This window comes from Chinchilla lanigera, unplaced genomic scaffold, assembly GCF_000276665.1.
Source record: "Chinchilla lanigera isolate Chin_1 unplaced genomic scaffold, ChiLan1.0 scaffold00004, whole genome shotgun sequence".
NCBI lineage: Eukaryota > Metazoa > Chordata > Mammalia > Rodentia > Chinchillidae > Chinchilla > Chinchilla lanigera.
Window position 1 is genome coordinate 36,591,897 of NW_004955405.1, and position 17,211 is coordinate 36,609,107.

Genomic DNA, 17,211 nt, shown 5'->3' on the forward strand with positions numbered 1-17,211 from the left:
ATATTAGTATCACATTATGTTATTCAAATGCTATCTCCTCCACTAAGTAGGCAAGTGTGGTTATATCACCTTTATACCAATACAAAACTGATATGAGCCAAACTATAATCTATCAGATTTCTGTTATGAAAAAATAATATGAGCCCTATTTCTTGACAGGTTTTTCATAACTAGTAGGTAAAAATACTTGGTAAACTATACTGCAACACACATACTGTAGTATCATCTAGTTTTGATCAGTATTTCTCCAAGGGATAAATGTAATAAGCCTAAGTGAAACATCATAGCCAAGAGTATTGGAAAGCATTTCCAAATTAAATTGCTTCTGCACTAGCAGTAGACACCAAGTTTCTGACTTTTCTGGGTTGTGTTTATTTCTTAGCTATTAATCGCTGTAGCTTAATAAGGGTGCAGTGACAGCTGGCTTATTGAATGGACCATAACTGTGACTAGTTATTATAGATTGATTCTTTGTGATGATATAGTTGTCCCCAAGTTTGTCTAAATCTTATACACTTTCTTGAAGAAGTGGGGAAAATTTCGTGCTGGTCTATGACACATGGAAGGACTTTTTAGATGTATGGATCCCAACTGATATTGCCTCCTCCTAAAGAGACATTTAGTACTGTATTGTGGGAGTTCCCACAAAGGACGTATTTTCTCACAAAGCGGATATCAGTCCAACTTCCTCTGATATTTGTCACATAACTTGTAGTTTGTATGATAGCTGCTGTGTTGAATTGTGTGTTCCTTGAGATCTAGACCATTTCTTATCTTCCTTTATGTCTCCTCAGCCAAACATAGTGCCTATGCACTTACACAAGCATAGTACACAAAAGCTAAGGTTATCTTTGGGTGTTTTTGAATAGCTATATGAGTGGTTGTGTTGTAAGGTAGGTAAAATATTTGTTTTACACAATAGCTCTACTGTTTTCATGAAAAGGTGACAGGGGAGGTATTCAATATCAGTGTGTGCTTACTAGTAAGTACATCATCAGATGTACTAATATATGCACATGATATAATCCTTCCTGGTGGCCTTGTGGACAGATGTGGTCACCTGATTACTTCTGAGCTAGGCAAAGAAATGGAAGTGACCATTCTAGGGACTTGCTGAGCTCTGCCTTCTCTCTGACAGAAGGTCCCATAAGATTGAACCACTCAGTCACCAAAGTGAGCCGATCTGCAGTGGATGTATAGCATCGAAAAGAAATACACCTTTATCATAGCACCAGCAGTAGAAATAATGTAAGCTAAAAGTTTCCTGGCAACTACATATAAAATGTAAAACACAGATTAAATTAACTTTAATGTTTTATTTAATGCACTAGATCTATAATATAATCATATAGATATGCAATTGATATAAATTATTAAGATATTTTATATTTTTGTGTACCCTAAATTCTCAAAAATCCAGTATGTATTCCCTACAAATGCACATCTCCAGTTTGGATTGGCTATATTTCAAATGCTCAACAGCATATGTAGTGAGTGACTATAATACTGACAGTTCCACTATTTTAATTCACCAGTACTTGGTGACTATTTGTTGCTGCAGCATAACATAACCCATCCTGACTACTATAGCAAATGTTGACTTTCCTCAGATACCTGGTGCAGTAAGTTTCCCACACCCCATATAGGGATCACCAGGGTTGATATAGGATAGTCAAGAGTATGTTGCATTATGTTCCCTCACTGGCAACACAGAGGACCTCTGACCACAGGTGTAGATTTGTTCCTATTTCCTCAGCATTGTACAGCTCCTGGTTGCGATCTAAAGGAGAGTTTGTTTGAGTTCTTATAAATATAATCACATTACAACCTTTGTGATGGCCAGAAGATGAATCTCTTTCCATGTAATTATAGTGTTTTAACAAGGCAATCAATAATGTGAGAAAGCAACTCAAAGTCTAAATCCCAAGATTTTCATAAATTAGCTCAGAAAACAGTCATTTTTAATGAATACATGCTTAATAAAATACTGGGTGCTAGAAATATAGCAATGGAGAAACTGTAGAGGTAAAAATATAATTACAGAAATAGTTAGGATATGACCTGTGTTCATTCTCTTTCAGTGCAGAAGAGATTATCTAAACTCAGAGCCTTAAAAAGCCCTTATTTGTGCCCCTGTCATTTCTAGTGGTCCAGAGCTGGGTCCTCTGCTCAGGGCCCTAGAAGGATTCTCTCAAAGCTGTCCATCAGGATGTGTTCCTTTCCTGAGTTTAAGGTCACCTTGCAAGGTCGCTTAGTTCTTGGTGGTTGTAGGACTAAAAGCTCCATTTTCTTTTTGGCTGTCAGCCAGGGATTTGATCGTTCCTAAACCTTAGAGGCCAATCAGAATTCCTTGTCCTCACAGGCCCTCTTCCAATTCAGAAGCTGATTGCTTTAAAGCTAGTAGGAGGCTCTCTTGGACCTCTAGACTCTTTGAAGGATTTTCCTGGTTTGCTCAGGATAATCTCCCTTTTGATAAACTCATAGTGAACTGATTAATATCCCCATTGCAGGAGCAATACCCCTCTGCGTCTTGGAATTTACTCAGTGTGTCTACTTGAGGAAGAGGGTAATGAATCTCAGGAGCCATCTGAGAAGTCCCCATGACCTGAGATCAGAAATAGAAATTTGTCAGGCAGAGAGCCATCACATGAGAAAACCCAAGACTGTTATGAGTTTGGCCACTTGGAAAGAGAAAAGAAATCCACTGTGGCTGGGGCTCGCAGAGACAGGGAAAGTGACACAAGATAAGGGGGTGGCCTGAGTATGCGTGTGAAGTGGTACTAATTGCCCAGAGAGCCACAGGGACCTGTGATCACACTGTCTTTTTAGAGACGTCTCTGACACCAAGAAAACATAGACAAGAATAAGATGAGAGCAGGCTACAAGGCTACTGCCGTGTTCAAGGAGACAGTGGATGGTGGTTTGGAGGATGGTGGCAGCCGGTATAGAAAGATGTAGATCTGAGGAAAATGTAAAAGATAGAGTCAAGTAAGATTTGGTGAGTGGTTGTATGAGGCACAAAGATGACTCCTGGACTTGAACCACTGGGTGAGCGGTAGTGCTATTTCCCGAACTGAGGCAGTGAGGGTAAGGGAAGTTATGCCAAAGAAGAGGATCCGTCTTAGACACGTTGATTTTGATGTGCCAGCAAGACAGCCAAGGGTAGTAGGTTCTACATTAGCCTTGGGCTGTAGCAATCTGAAGCTCAGAAGAGTGTTCTGGGCCAAACACAGGAATCTTGGCTTCATCAGATGGTAGGTTACATGTAAACCCATTGGGCAAGGATAAGATGGTCCAGGGAGGACAGGTAAAATGAGACTAGATCTGGTGGGCTCCTCAGGGATTCCAGATGCAAAGGTCTGCCGGGGACTGACAGGCCACTGGTTCCACAATAGAGTGATGAGTCTCTAAGAGAGTCGAGAAAAACAGGTACAAAAAAGTCTCTTTGCCCTCACTTTTCAGAGGAAACTGAGTCTCAGGAAAGTACAAACCATTTATTTGCCTAGTGACACACAGCTGGTGAGATGGCAGCTCCCATGAGAATTGACTTTGCTTAGAGACTTCTTCCAGATCTTTAACCCTGCAGGAATGGACATTTCCCATCAGTTTCACAGACCAGATTCCAATCACATCAAGAAATGCTAGCATCAGCTATGGGTACCACAATGTTCTCCAGGTATCCATTAACAAAGGGAGGGAGAAGGAAATTCTCATTTATTGGACTTATCACTAAACAACCATGTCAGCTTTAAAACAACCCTCACTATTGTTGTCCCCATCTTGCAAATATGGAAACTGAGGCTCATGAATTCAGTACTCTGTCCATATTCACATAGACAGTGGGTAGCAGAATCAGGCTTGATGTTTGCTCTTACTGTTGGCATTTCACGAGTGATAGGATATTTAGAGGGAATCTTATGCACTGTGAGGTGGGTTCTAATGTGTGACTAAGCATTTCTCCTAAAAATAGAAGGACAGTGAAATCAAGTAGAGAAGCACATTCTTTTGTGTGTTTCAGCTTTCCTTTTGTGGGGGAACAGCTTTGAACCCTACTGGGGAGACTTCAAGCTGTACTCCATATTTCCTGTGTGACCTTAGCCAAAGCACCAGAACTCTTAATGCTTTAGTTCCTCGTCTGCAATAAATTAAGATATTAATAATGCTTGCCTCATAGGGTTGGTGTGACTATAAAATGACTTAATGTGTTAAAAATTCTAAAACACTATCTAACATGCAGTAGTACTAGGTGGCTTCTCTTACCTTTACCACTATTATTTATTCATACTCACTATGATTTTCCAAAAGGCTTCTCTGAGTTCTCCATTAGAAATTAATATCACCTTCTAGCCCTAGAATTTTAGAGTTTTGCTTTGGTCTCACAATAGCATAATAGTCATGAGAAAGGGATATCCCAGTAGTCACCTAAGGGGAGATAGAACAGATGCAAGAGGTGACCCTGGTCTGACCCTGGATGTGCAATAAATTGAACTGCCAAGCATATTTATGCCTCAGGGCCTTTGCCTTTTAGTTTTCTCATTGGCTCCAACGCTCTCACCCTGGATAATGAAACTGCCTTCTTCAGCACTTTCTTCAGTTCTCTGCTCAAATGTCACCTTACCAAAAGGTCTGTCCACACCACTGTGTCTAAAATAGCAACTCCTTCCCACCATTACTGTTTATTTCCCAACCTCTCTGTTCTTCAAGCATACCATCCAAGGTTGTGCATATCTATGCATTGAGGGTCTGTCCCCCACAAGACTGGAGTCTCCTGAGGGCAGGGAGTTGCTCTGCATTCCCAGCAACCAGCACAGTTCCAGGCAAATTGTAGGCCTGCAGTAAAGGCTAATGGAATAAATAAGGGGAAGAATGAGTATTTGCTAAATGACAACTCACGTGATGGAATTTATGGTCATCTGCATGGTCATTCCAGGTCCACTGTCACCCGCCTGGGCTTGGAACCAACTGAGTGGTTCTGGCCTCTTCTTCCTCAGTGAGAGGACTATCATCCATCCAGTCTCCCAGCAAACAGCCTGCATACCATTCTAGACACTGGATTCCTTTTTGCATGCTCCTCATTCGATTAAGCCAAAAGCCTTTCAAATCTACCTTCATTAGATCTCGACTTGGTCCAGTTCCCTCCTCCTCACCATCCCCACCTCTTTTCAGCCGCCATCTTGTCTCACTTGGCCTGCTGGGATAACTCTCTTATCAGACTCCCCACTCCCATGCTTCCTCTAGACTAGTCTTCATAAAACATTCAGTGGGCACTTTCTAAAGTAAGCAGCCCCTGCCTGTGACCCATTAGTGATTTCCCACGGACTCTAAAAGACAAAACTCCAAACTCTCTGCCACGTTGTCCCTGGCCTGGTATGGCCTGTTCCCAGCCCTCCTCTCTAGCTCCATCTGGAGTAACTCTCCCTGCCCCCTGCTTTACAGCATCCAGTCAGGCTGGCCTTTCAGTCCCAGGTACAATCTCTGAGCCTCACATTTGCTGTTCCTCCTGCTTGGATACTTTTCACACAGCTCCTCCCATACCTCACACCACCTCATCTTTCATCTCCAGCCAGTCAAAAGCAGCTGCCCTCAGTTCCTCTGTCCCACTGAACTATCTTCTCCTCTTTAATCCTTTTCATAATTTTACACCATACATTTATAGATTGCTTCAAATCTGTCTCTTGCTGTCCAGATTGTAAGTTCTATCTAAGGTGATATATCCACTTCTTCATAGAGTCCCTGTCACATAACAGTTATTAATGAGCATTTTTTTAGTGTTACTGAATAAATGAATGAATGTCAGAGAGGAACTTGTCAAAGGTGCTGAAAATCCTGAAGGGAGAGGAGGCAGAAACTGGGGGCTTAGATCTCAGGGCTTCTTCCTGCGAGCATTGTAGTCAAATCCTTCCTCGGTGCTGGTTCCTATTTGTCACCTTCCCAGCCTGATGTTGGCATGAGCAGGAGCGCACTGTTTTTCCCACCACACCAATTTGCTGTGGCCCCTCTTGGAGATGATAATAGCTCTGTGATAGTTTCAGATGTGCTGACAGAAACTTACCTGTATTAGTGCATACCATTTTGTTTCCCATTTTATAGTTGAACAAACCAAGGCACACAGACAGCAAATACTTGGTGAAGATTATATGGCTGTTAAGAGTTAAACATGGATATAAACACGGATATGTCCATAGATTCTGATGCCCATTCTGACAGTCCGTGTTCCTGCCTTCTGTAGTACAGCTGCCCACTGGCTTGGAGTCTACACTCTCTTCCTTAGTGGCCTCGACTAATTCTTTAAATACCACTGAGGCCTGGCCACATTTGCTGTGCATCTAGAGGTCTCTGACCCTGACTTCTCCTGTAAGCTCTAGACTCATTTACCTAACTACCCACAAGATGTCTTCCCATCACATCTTGAACTTAACATTTCCAAAACTGAGTTTGCCATTTGCCTGTGGAGCTCCATTCCAAACCCAGTCTTCCTCAATTTCCTCTTCTCAGTAAATGGTGTCAGAAGTTAGGGAATTAGAAGCTATGCTTCAAATATAAAGTGGCATTTCTTTGAGAGATGGAGTGTTTAGACTTCCTCATAGCAGCTATCTCTCTCTCTGTCTCTCTGTCTCTCTGTGTCTCTCTCTGTCTCTCTGTCTCTCTCTCTCTATCTCTGCTGTTTTCCCTTCCTATTGCCTGATCTGATCTTCCCTTATGAAACTGTTGCATACCAAGGCAAGAACTGAGACTTGTGTATCATTACATCGCAAACATGTAGTACATAGATGTTGTTCAGTATATTCTTGTTGAATTAAAGTAAGAAATGTTTTCTATGCATATTTATCTATTCCTACATGCTATGTATTACTTTCTTCAGTCATCCTTCGAGCATATTTTTCCAAACTGCACTAAATTCTTGTTCTTCTTTTCTCTAAAGGTCTAGTCTGAGGGAATTTTGTAGGAGTACGTTAACACAACAGCTCCATGTTTCATACAAATGATTTCCATTGCTCCTCACTTTGGCACTTGCACACTTGGATTTATGTGGACAGGAATACTTAACAGCAAAGATCTATTTAGAAACAGCAGCATAATCATTCAGCAGTAAAGAGTGATCTATGAGCCATATAATTAGTAATCATCTGTTTCATATTTATTTTTCAGGTGTCCCATAATAAGAGTAAGCCATGCCTTCTTGGTTCCTTCTTGAAAAACTGAATAGGGAGAATAGGACAGACACAGTAAATTTTTCATTAAACTTGTAAGAGGGATATGTGCATCGATACACACACACACACACACACGCCATAAACATTCATCACCATTCAAGAGAATTCAGTTAACATTTTTCTTAAGATAATTAAAATAAATATAATAGCCCCCAGTCCAATCTCAGCTCATTAGTAGCTTCAGTTTGCTTTACACTACAAGAGTGCCTCTCTGTTTTTGTTGCTTTGCTTTCTAAAATGGAAATTCTTTTCAGAGCAGTTGACACAAAGCTGAAAAAGAGACAGTTCAGAGAACGTGCATCTTAAATGAGTATACAAGGCCATGGACTTCCGTAAGCCTTAGAAGTGTCACATAATACATGGGAATCAAGAGATACCTGAGGGTATGGGATCAGCTGTGCCTGGAACAAACATTCAGTGTGGCCATGAGTGAGGCATCTGACCTGTCCCTCCCTCCTCCTCCAAGGTGCTGGAGGAGGACTCTGGCATGACTTTCTATGGGAATAATAATAAGTGGAAGTGCTTCAAGACACTATAAATAAATAAAATGATGGCATTATTATTGCTATTATTGAAATAATAAGGAAAATGAGTTCTTTTCATTGGGCTGAAGAAATAAAAACAAGCTGTGCTTTTATGCACAAAATGGTAGAGCTGAAACATTAGAATGTCAGTTGACAGAATATGTGTTCAGGTAACAAACTTGGTTTTTTCACACACAGAAGGGTGGCATTTAAAATGTGTCTTAAGTGAAATACTTTAATACATTCTTTTTTATGTTCTCAACATTCATGGAGAATGTTCAGAATGATTTTTCTACTAGAATATTTACTTTCCATAAGACTAGCAGTCATGGTAAATCCATAGAGAAGTATACTCTAAGAGGTAGATTCTTCTAAATCAAGGTCAGTGTGATTCTGTGAATCAGTCAGATTCTGCAAATCAATCATGTTCCCATGTATTGTCTTCTGGTGTCATCCAGTTTCACCATTTCATAGGCAGATGGAAAAAGAACCTTACAGAAAGCCTAGTATGTTAGTCAGTCTTGTGCTACGTGACAAAATACCTGAAGTAATGATTTATAATGACAGAAAGGTCTGTTTTGGCTCATGGTTCCAGAAATCTCAGTCCACAGTAAGTTGGCTCCATTGCTTTGAGCCTGATGCAGGGCAGCAGACCATGATGGGGAGGTGTGGTAGAATAAATCTGTCCACCCCCAGGTGGCTGGGCAGCAAACAAAGAGAAAGGAAGGCTGGTGTCCCAGTGTCCCCTTCAAGGGCACATTTTCAGGGACCTAAATTCCTTCCACTAAGCTCTATCTCCTGAAGGTTCCAGTGTCTCCAAATAGTCCAAGACAACCAAGCTTCAACACCTGGGCTCCTGTGGAACAAACTGTAGCATGTCAGTGAACTTAAAGAATGCCTGATTTCCATTAAAATTCCTCAATGGAAAGTCATAAATATTCCTGGACTCTGAAGTATATCCTAAATATAAACAAAGCAAAGAACAATTTTTAGGAATAACCATCTTCCTTCTGCTTTATAGCTTTGAAGACTGTACTCTATCTAGGTTGAAAAGCCAATAGCAATCTCTTCCAAGCCCAAGACCCTTAAAATTCTCCTGATAAACGTCAGACCATCTCAAATCACCAGGCTACACCTACTGGCTGTGTGTGTGTGTGTGTGTGTGTGTGTGTGTGTGTGTGTGTCTGTGTATGTGTGTCTGTCTGTGTGTGTGTGTATGTTCCTGTAGGTTCTATGTAGACACTGAAGTCTAGGAGCGCACTCATGCCTCTGGGGTCACTTAACTTGAAGCACCTGTGCAAACAGAGCTAAATGTAATAAGTTCCTGAGTTTAAAAAAATAGTTTTAAAAAAGAGACAAAGCTAGAAATGTCTCAAGTTTATCCTTCTTTATGGCAGAGTAATACTCCATTGTATAAAACCCCCCCACATCCTCTTTATCTATTCTAAATCAGACACACATTTTTTTTTAATTTTAAAGAGAAAAAAAGATAAACATAACAATGAAACCCAGTTTCAAAACAGATTATTAGGACAGTTACAATAGTTGATACATTGCATATTGTTGTCTTCCTAGTAATTATTCAGAGTAAAAGATATAGGCATGATATCTAGACACATATTTAAATATCACATTGGTTCTCTGGTGTGCAAAAGTGAAGGGGTAAACAGGAACAAACATGTATAACAGATATTGCAAATGGGAAGAAAATGTTCCAATGGGACAGGGAACTAGGGAGGCGGCAGGGGGACAAGAAGGAAGGGAAAAGCGAAAAAAGAGACTAGAAGGAGAAATCGAAACAAAGTTTTTGCAAATAAGGAGGGGAAGAGGGGTTGAAGCGAAGGGAGGGGAATGGGAAGAAATAGAAGCACCAAGAACAAGCACCATGTACAGGTACAAATTCCCTGTGATAAATGTCAGCATTATGTATACCTAAAAGGTACAAATACAATTACATTTTTAAAAACTTTGTGAAGAGACAAAGCACCGGTTGTGCGTTGGTGCTGGAGTTCACTCCCCAGGCAGGGGCCTCATCCACAGTGGGCCGCGGGGCTGCCTCCCAGGATTCACCTGGGCCGGGGCGCCCTGTGCATACCTCTCTCACCGCATCGTGGACCACACTGCTGGGCCTGGGTCAAAGAGACTCATTGTCCTCGGGGCTGTACTCTAGACACTACTTGTCCCAAGGGGGAAGTTGTAACTTCATTTCAGTCTGAACTGCTAGAAAGTTTGGGAAAGTTTGATTGTTTCAGAACATCAGTGAGCACCCCTCAGAGGTGGAGACAGACCCAGGGCCTCTCGACTTTCTGGGAACACTGTTATTTTTTTAAAAAGAATAAAAAATGAGAAAATTTAAAGAAAAAACAATCTAAATGATGCAGAATTTCAAAACAAGATGATAGGAAATTAACAATGGTTGTTATATTGCATATTGTTATCTTCAAAGTAGTTGCTCAGATTACCGGATATAGGCATGCAAAATTGATCAAACAATTAAGCAGTAACTGTAGGAACACTGTTATTGACATCAGTTTGTGATATGTTGATGAGTTCATTTAAGTTTATTTTTATTGATTGATTGATTGATTGATTTGTGGTACCAGGAATCGAACGCAGGGCCTCATGCTTGTCAGGCAGGTGCTCTGCCTCTGAGCTATAACCCCAGCCCCCATATAAGTTTAAATACAATATTTATAAACTCTACTGGAAGTCCAGAGATTGACGAATGAGATATGAATTGCAATTGCATATCATGTATAATGGATTAAGCTGTTCCCTGCAGTGCAGACCTACCCCAGTGAAAATATAAAGCTGAGCTTCTGTTTTTGTGAACTATAAAAGTCAGTATTCTTAAATTATAAAAGTCATCATGGCTTGCAGTCTGTCTGGCAAAGAGTCAGGTAAAGAAGTGGCCGCTTTCCTCCCCTGAGCTGGTGAGGCTCCCCCTCTTCCTCTGCCTCCTCCCAGCCTCCTCTCCCTGGAGGCAGTGTCTGAAGGGGAATTTCCTAGTGGACTGGGTGCTCTGTGCCCCTCCTGCCAGAGCCAGGGCCCACCCTGGGTGGTTGAGAGGGCGAAGCCCTAGTTTCCTTCCCTGCCCAAGTTCTGTGTTGATAAACGACCCCAGAGCAGGCCAAGGCTTTGGGCTGAAGAACCAGCGATCTGAAAAGCTTAGCCTGACACCAAGAGATTAAACTCTCCTGTCTCCTTGGTGCCTCTGCCTCCGCCCATGCTACCTCTTGGTTTTGCCTGGATGGTGAGAGCGTTTCTCCTTCTCTCTGCTTTCACCACAATCCTCCCTCATTAGTTTATTCTCCACAAAGAAGCCATGGTGACCTCTGACCACCTAAATCAAGATGGCGTCCCCATGTGGGCCGGATGAAGCCCAGAGCCCTGCTGTCCAATGACATGGTGGGATGTCTGCTCAATGAAGATGTGCACACCCAAGGGCCTGGTTTCTATCTGAAGAAGGCCCCAAGTCATAAAATCTATTCGCGTTCGTCTGTCCTAAGTTCCAACTCAATGTAAACGGTGAGATGTTTGGATATACTTTCCAATTCAGCTTCTTTTTTCTGTTTCAGTCCTCTCTAATAAACAGTGACATTATCTTTGTGAAGCTGCATGCCCCATGGGAAGTCCTCGGAAGATACGCAGAGCAGATGAATGTAAGGATGCCTTTCAGGTAGGTGTCCGTGTGTTCTCCACCTCCGCTGCACGGCTCTGGGCCTGGAGTTCTCGCTTAGAGCTGGCAATGCTGAAGTGCAGACCAGCAAGCTATTGGAGGGGAAAGTCTTCCAAATGTTTAGAAAGTGCAAATAAGTCATCATGGCCAACAATGATTTCATAGCTCTCTGTGACAGTTTCTTGCTAATTCAGGCCTTATCAGGCAGATATTCCAAGTGCCTGTGATAAAGATTGTGCAAGTGGCATTTTCATTTTGAAAGTGACACTTGGAAGAGCCCTAGCCATCATGCTCCTTACTGACCAGTCCCTTGTGGAAAAAACTAAAATTAAAATCTTCTTCTAAAGAAACAAGTTCTAGAAGGTTCGTGAAAAAGTGCTCTATTTTTAAAAATTAACCTATTTTTTAAATTTAAAAAGTCATAAATACCTCAGAAACACAAACGTTCATATTTGTCCCAAGGGTTATAAAACACCCTTTGTGTTGACTGCTGAATTATGTTAGAGGATTAATTTACCCCTCTCATAATGAATATTGCTGTTTTCCTTATGGGTTAAGGAAAGGTGATCTTTATTTGCTACATAGAAATCAAGTATTAACCTGGCCTTACAAATGCCGGGGTATGTTGGGGGCCTCATACTGGCATCCGCTGAAGGAAGGAGTGAGATTGAGCACCACAAGGTCTTGAGATGAGTACTTCAGCCAGCAAAATGGTCAAATACTAGGAACGAGGCAAACAAGTACAAGTTTTACATACCTCCCCGTGGGCTGTGATGAAGACAAAGAATCAACTACATTCCGAGATGAAGAGACTAGAGACACAGTTAGAGAAAGGCAATTCACATTCACAAGCTTGTAATATACCCCCTACTACATCTTACTTTCCCTGTTTATTGGTCTTTATGTCCCAATACCAAGTTAGAATAGAGGCCGGAATTTGTATCATCTATTTTCCTGGAGGCAAAACTCTCAAAAGAGACAAAAATAGTGTTTCTCTTATGATTTACTTTTATAATTTAAATGTTAAAAAAGAAATCTGAGAAGGCAAGAGTCTTTTAAAAAATCATATATCCACCAAGAGAGAAAGAAATTTAGTTTCCCTTGAACACTGCTATACTATAATAATTAAAAACCAGTTATTTATCTATGAGAAACTGTCTGAAATGGATCAATGCCGTATCGTACCTCAGAGCTAAGAGTGAAAGCAACTGGTACAAAACATGCTTAGGTAGAAACTTACAGCCCTTCCCCAGAGGAAACATCACAAAACCTTCTGCCAAGACACTCACTAGTAACAGAGACCAGGGAGATGCAGAACTTGAGGGGTGCTACTGCGCATCAGTTCCCTCGATACCTGCAAGGATTCCTGGTCTGAAAGGCAGAGTTGCACCACAGCGGACATCTCTGCCTGCCCGCCACCTAGCACAAAAGGACTTCCTCTCTTCCTTCCTCCCTTCCTCCCTTTCTTCTTTCCTTCCTTCCTTCCCTCCCTCCTTCCTTCCTTCCCTCCCTCCTTCCTTCCTTCTTCCCTTCTTTCCTTCCTTCCCTCCCTCCTTCCCTCCCTCCTTCCTTCCTCCCGGCAGTGTGAATACATTTCTTATGTAAGGTTAGAAGACCCTGAACCAAGCAATCAAATCAAAATGAGTGTAAAGAATACTTTTCTCTTGGATGTAGGAATTCCTGCAGGACAGCTATTTTAGGAGAAAATGCTGTTACGTGTGACGCTAATGGGCCTCATTCCTAAGGGTGCGGCTCCCACCTAAGCGGTGCCTCCCTTGTTGAAACTCTACGCCATCATTTTGTCCGTGCGTGTGTTATCAAAGGAGGAATTCTCCCACCACACCTTCTCAACAAAACGTACAAACACCAATTTGGCTGAATTTAAATGTTCCAAAGAATTGTACCTGTGTTTATTATTTTCTGCAGACTGTACTTTTAAGTTGCAGGTTGCATTTCCTTCATGATTGAACCCTACAATGTTTAAAAGGAAGTCGAAGAATAGATGTCTTACAGGAATTTGCCAATAAAACCTACTTCTTAAATACTTATATGTTCATGGGGACATATTTTTTTAAAAAATGAATACACTTTATTTTGGAGCACTTTTTAGGTTTACAGATGACTAAGCAGTAGTACAGTGTTCCCATATGCCCAGCTTCCTTATTAACAGCTTGCATTACTGATGCATTTGTTACCATAAATGGACCAATACGGATGCCATCATTATTAACTAAAACCTATAGTTTAAGGCTCACGGATGTTAAACAGACCCATGGAATGTGATGAATGCATGTGACCATTTATCTCTCATTATAGCATCATACAGAATGAGGCCTTAAAAATCCCCCAAACTTCCCAGTCATTCCCTTTCACCAGTCAAACACCTGACAAGCACTGATCATTTTATTGTCTCTCTACTTATTGTCATACACACACCGACTACAATGTGAGGTATAAATTTCCCATTGTCCAAACGTGAGATGGTGCTGTGACACCTTACAACGCATGTAAACCGTATCTGTTTCATCACCACTCCATTGACTGAAGCCTAAAATACAGACAGAAGGTTGCATTTTAATAAAGCATCTAACCCACCTAATGTCCACTCAACACCCAGAACTTCCATTTTTAATATTTTTGAAAATGTAAATATATAGTCATAGAACATAAACTTATTGTGTCCAATATTAAAAAATTGTTTTAGGGTCTCCTGGTTTTACCTGTTTGATTAACTTTTATCCAGAGCCAGCAGTTTGGCCGTTATTTATAGCTGTGCTTTGATAAGTGAGCCTTCTAAGGCTGGTTGCAAAAATATATATTTTTATATCGCTCCTGTCTAAGTCATGAGACAAGTGTTCTGTAAACTTAAATTGCTGTATAAATATTACTTTATGGTAATAGCATGCCTGTTGAATTATATATGGTGCCCCTCGTCCATCTCTGCATTTTCCTGGAGCAAAGCTGACCTCAGCTGAATCCACGCCAGTCGCAGCTGCTCCGAATTCTCACTACACACACGCTGGCTAGGCCAGGAGCCGCCTTGGGCAGCGACAGCCCTGGGGAGGGAGAGAGAGAGGGAGAGCAGCAAACCGTTTCCCAGGATCCCGCCACTCAGAGTACATGCTCTGTCTTCCTACATTTCTCACTGTTAATCTCTCTTTAGTTTTTCCTTCTTCACCTCTTACAGGCTTCTATCTTCAATCTCCTTTCCTTCCTTGCTAGTTCAAACTGTAACTGACGATGGGTTTTCTTCTCGACTGGCTTCATTTTTGCTGTTCTTCCAGGAGAAAAATCTATTACCTGCCCCGCCGCTACAAGTTCATGAGCAGGTGAGTGGCACGCTTCGTCACGCGGTGTGTGTCCGTCTGCCGGTCGGTGTAGCCCAGCGACGACAAGGAGCCACAAGCCCAGGAAGCTGTCACATAGGAGGGCCCCAGCCGTACATTTCCTAAAAGTAGCTGCTTCAGGTTAGCCTGGGGAGTGGGGTGTGAAACTGTTCCTCTCACGGTCTTGCCGGTGATAGCTCCAAACCTGAGAGGAAGAGAGTCATCTGCAGGTGTATTGGAGGTTGTTGTTTTCAGTCCGTTACCGGATAAATTGCCAAAATCCCAGCCATTCAAAGTGTCTTTGGCCTGGAAGCGACTGTTTTTCTCGCAAATTCTTCCTTCTACCAGATGTTATTTGAAAGCTTGAAGTGCAGAGCTGTTGGCCACTTCCCCCTCCTGTGTTAGTAACATTTTTTTCTTAAAATACATAGATAAGCCAGGCATGGTACTGCACTCCTGTAATCTTAACACTCTAAGAAGCTGGGGCAGGAGGATCACAAGTTAGAGCGCAGCCTGGCAATTGAGCAACTTGGTGAGACCCTGTCTCAAAAAAAATATTTAAAGATGCTAGGGGTACAGCTCAGTGCAAAGGCCCTGAGTTCAATCCCCAGTATTACAAAAAATAATATAAATAACAAAATATGTAGTTATATGTCCTTATTAAAGAACTCTTCCAGTCCTCTTTATTTAAAGAAATAAATAGCCTCACTGGATTAGATTTTATTTACTATACTTTGTGTGTTTCCAAAGCTTGCTTTTCCTTGTTTTTGTTTTTTTTTTTCTGGTAGTGGGAATTGAACTCAGAACCTTGTGCTTGCAAGCAGGTGCTTGTGCCACTGAGCTATATCCCCAGCCCTTTCCTTGCTTTATGAGATGATAAGGAGAAAGGAGTGAGGGAACACAGTGCTGAACCCTCTAACCAGATTCTGCTGTGATCCTTGGTGAATCTCACTGCAAAATCTTAATGGATCTTGGGGTCCATTCACCCTGAGCTAAGGTGATGGTTTAACTGAGAATCCACAGTTCCTCTGAATATCCTACAGCTGGTTCAGTTCTGTGAGGTTTAGGATTCAGGTTCAGTTTCTCTGCTGTGCAGAATGGTAGGTAAGAGAGGATTCCATATATTTGTGTAAATTTCCTCAAGGGCACATGGTAAGAGAACGATAAAAGTAAAGAGCATGTAAGAGAATAAATATCCAGAGAAAGTAAGCAGCTGTGATGTCTCAACACGGGCCTGGGCAGCAATCTGATTAGCCTTTCATTCAGCGATAGATGTATTCACCGCGATGTAGGTCAGTCCGGTTTCCCACTACAGATCTGTGCGAAAGCCTAATGTAACACATTAGGCTGGGTCAGTGGTTCTCAGATGTCACCCAGCATCAGCATTCCCCAGAGGGACATTAGAAGAGTTTCTGAGTCTCAGCCCGAGAGTTCCTGATCAGGACTGCAGTGGGCCAGAGACTCTTCATTTCTAACAGGCTCTTGGCCAAGGCTAGGGTTGCTTGTCTTGGAAGCAGGTTTTGAAAACCACTGATCTACATGACACATCCTCCTCCACCTTCCCATTCAATTCAGGATTTAGCCGAGCACAGACAGAGGAGGTGAACACCTTGCCCGAATTAGCCGAGCAGCTGCTATTTCCGTAAAGCTAACACGTGTGCACACGTCTCACCCTTTGGGATTGGGAGACTCTGAAACTGGATGGCTTTGGGCAAGTGACTTCACACCTCTGAGCCTTAGTTTCCACATTTATGAAACAAAGACACTAACTTCTACACTGTGAGGTCCATATGAGGTTTAGCGCCTAGCAGATAGACGTTCACGCAGTCTCTCTTAGTGCTTAGTATATGGAATATTTCCAACAGCGCTGTGTCTTGTGCCTACCTCCTAATCCTGTCTGCTTTTCTCCATGTCTTCTCTCTCCTCTAGTGACTGGTCCACCACGTCTTTGGCAAGCTCCCATTTTACTTGCTGAGTAGTCATTTATAGTCCATTCAACTCTAGACACTCTATTTATATCCCCCACGCAAGCCTTGGTGCCCCTATTTGCACAGTCCGTAACTGAAACCTCAGGGTCCTGCTCATGCTCCACCCGCTCCTCTAATCGGCCGCTCAAGCTTTAGGTGCGTCCCACCACCATCGCCTTCACTGAGCTCTCATCACCTCTGCCTGCTTGATATTGGCTCACCTTCCTGCCTCCGTCTGACACCGCCAAATGCGCTTCTAGTCATCTTCCCCAGTAGCCAATGAGGTCAAGTCACATGGCGGCTACTGCAGAGCTCAAAATAAAGTTAGAGCCTCACACACAGCTTTATAAACTGATGCCCATCTCTCCCAGCCGACCGCTCTGCTCCTTCTGTGTTGAGCTACTCACGGCTGCCAAACACATGTGCACACGGTGCTTTACACATCTCCGAATGGAGTGGTCTTTCCAGATGGTGCTTGCTTGACTTCTGGAGCTAACATCT

General features: G+C 42.2%; 1 protein-coding gene across 2 annotated transcripts in view; it reads left to right on the top strand.

The window, feature by feature from the left end:
* Positions 1–17,211, top strand: part of Ano4 (anoctamin 4) — a gene marked incomplete at its 5' end in the record, with an annotated part of 365,728 nt that overhangs the window by 241,884 nt on the left and 106,633 nt on the right. For both annotated transcript variants that reach the window (XM_005374542.2, XM_013518664.1), the window contains 2 exon segments: positions 11,317–11,417; positions 14,702–14,746. In XM_005374542.2, coding sequence (XP_005374599.2) covers positions 11,317–11,417; positions 14,702–14,746 — 146 coding nt within the window.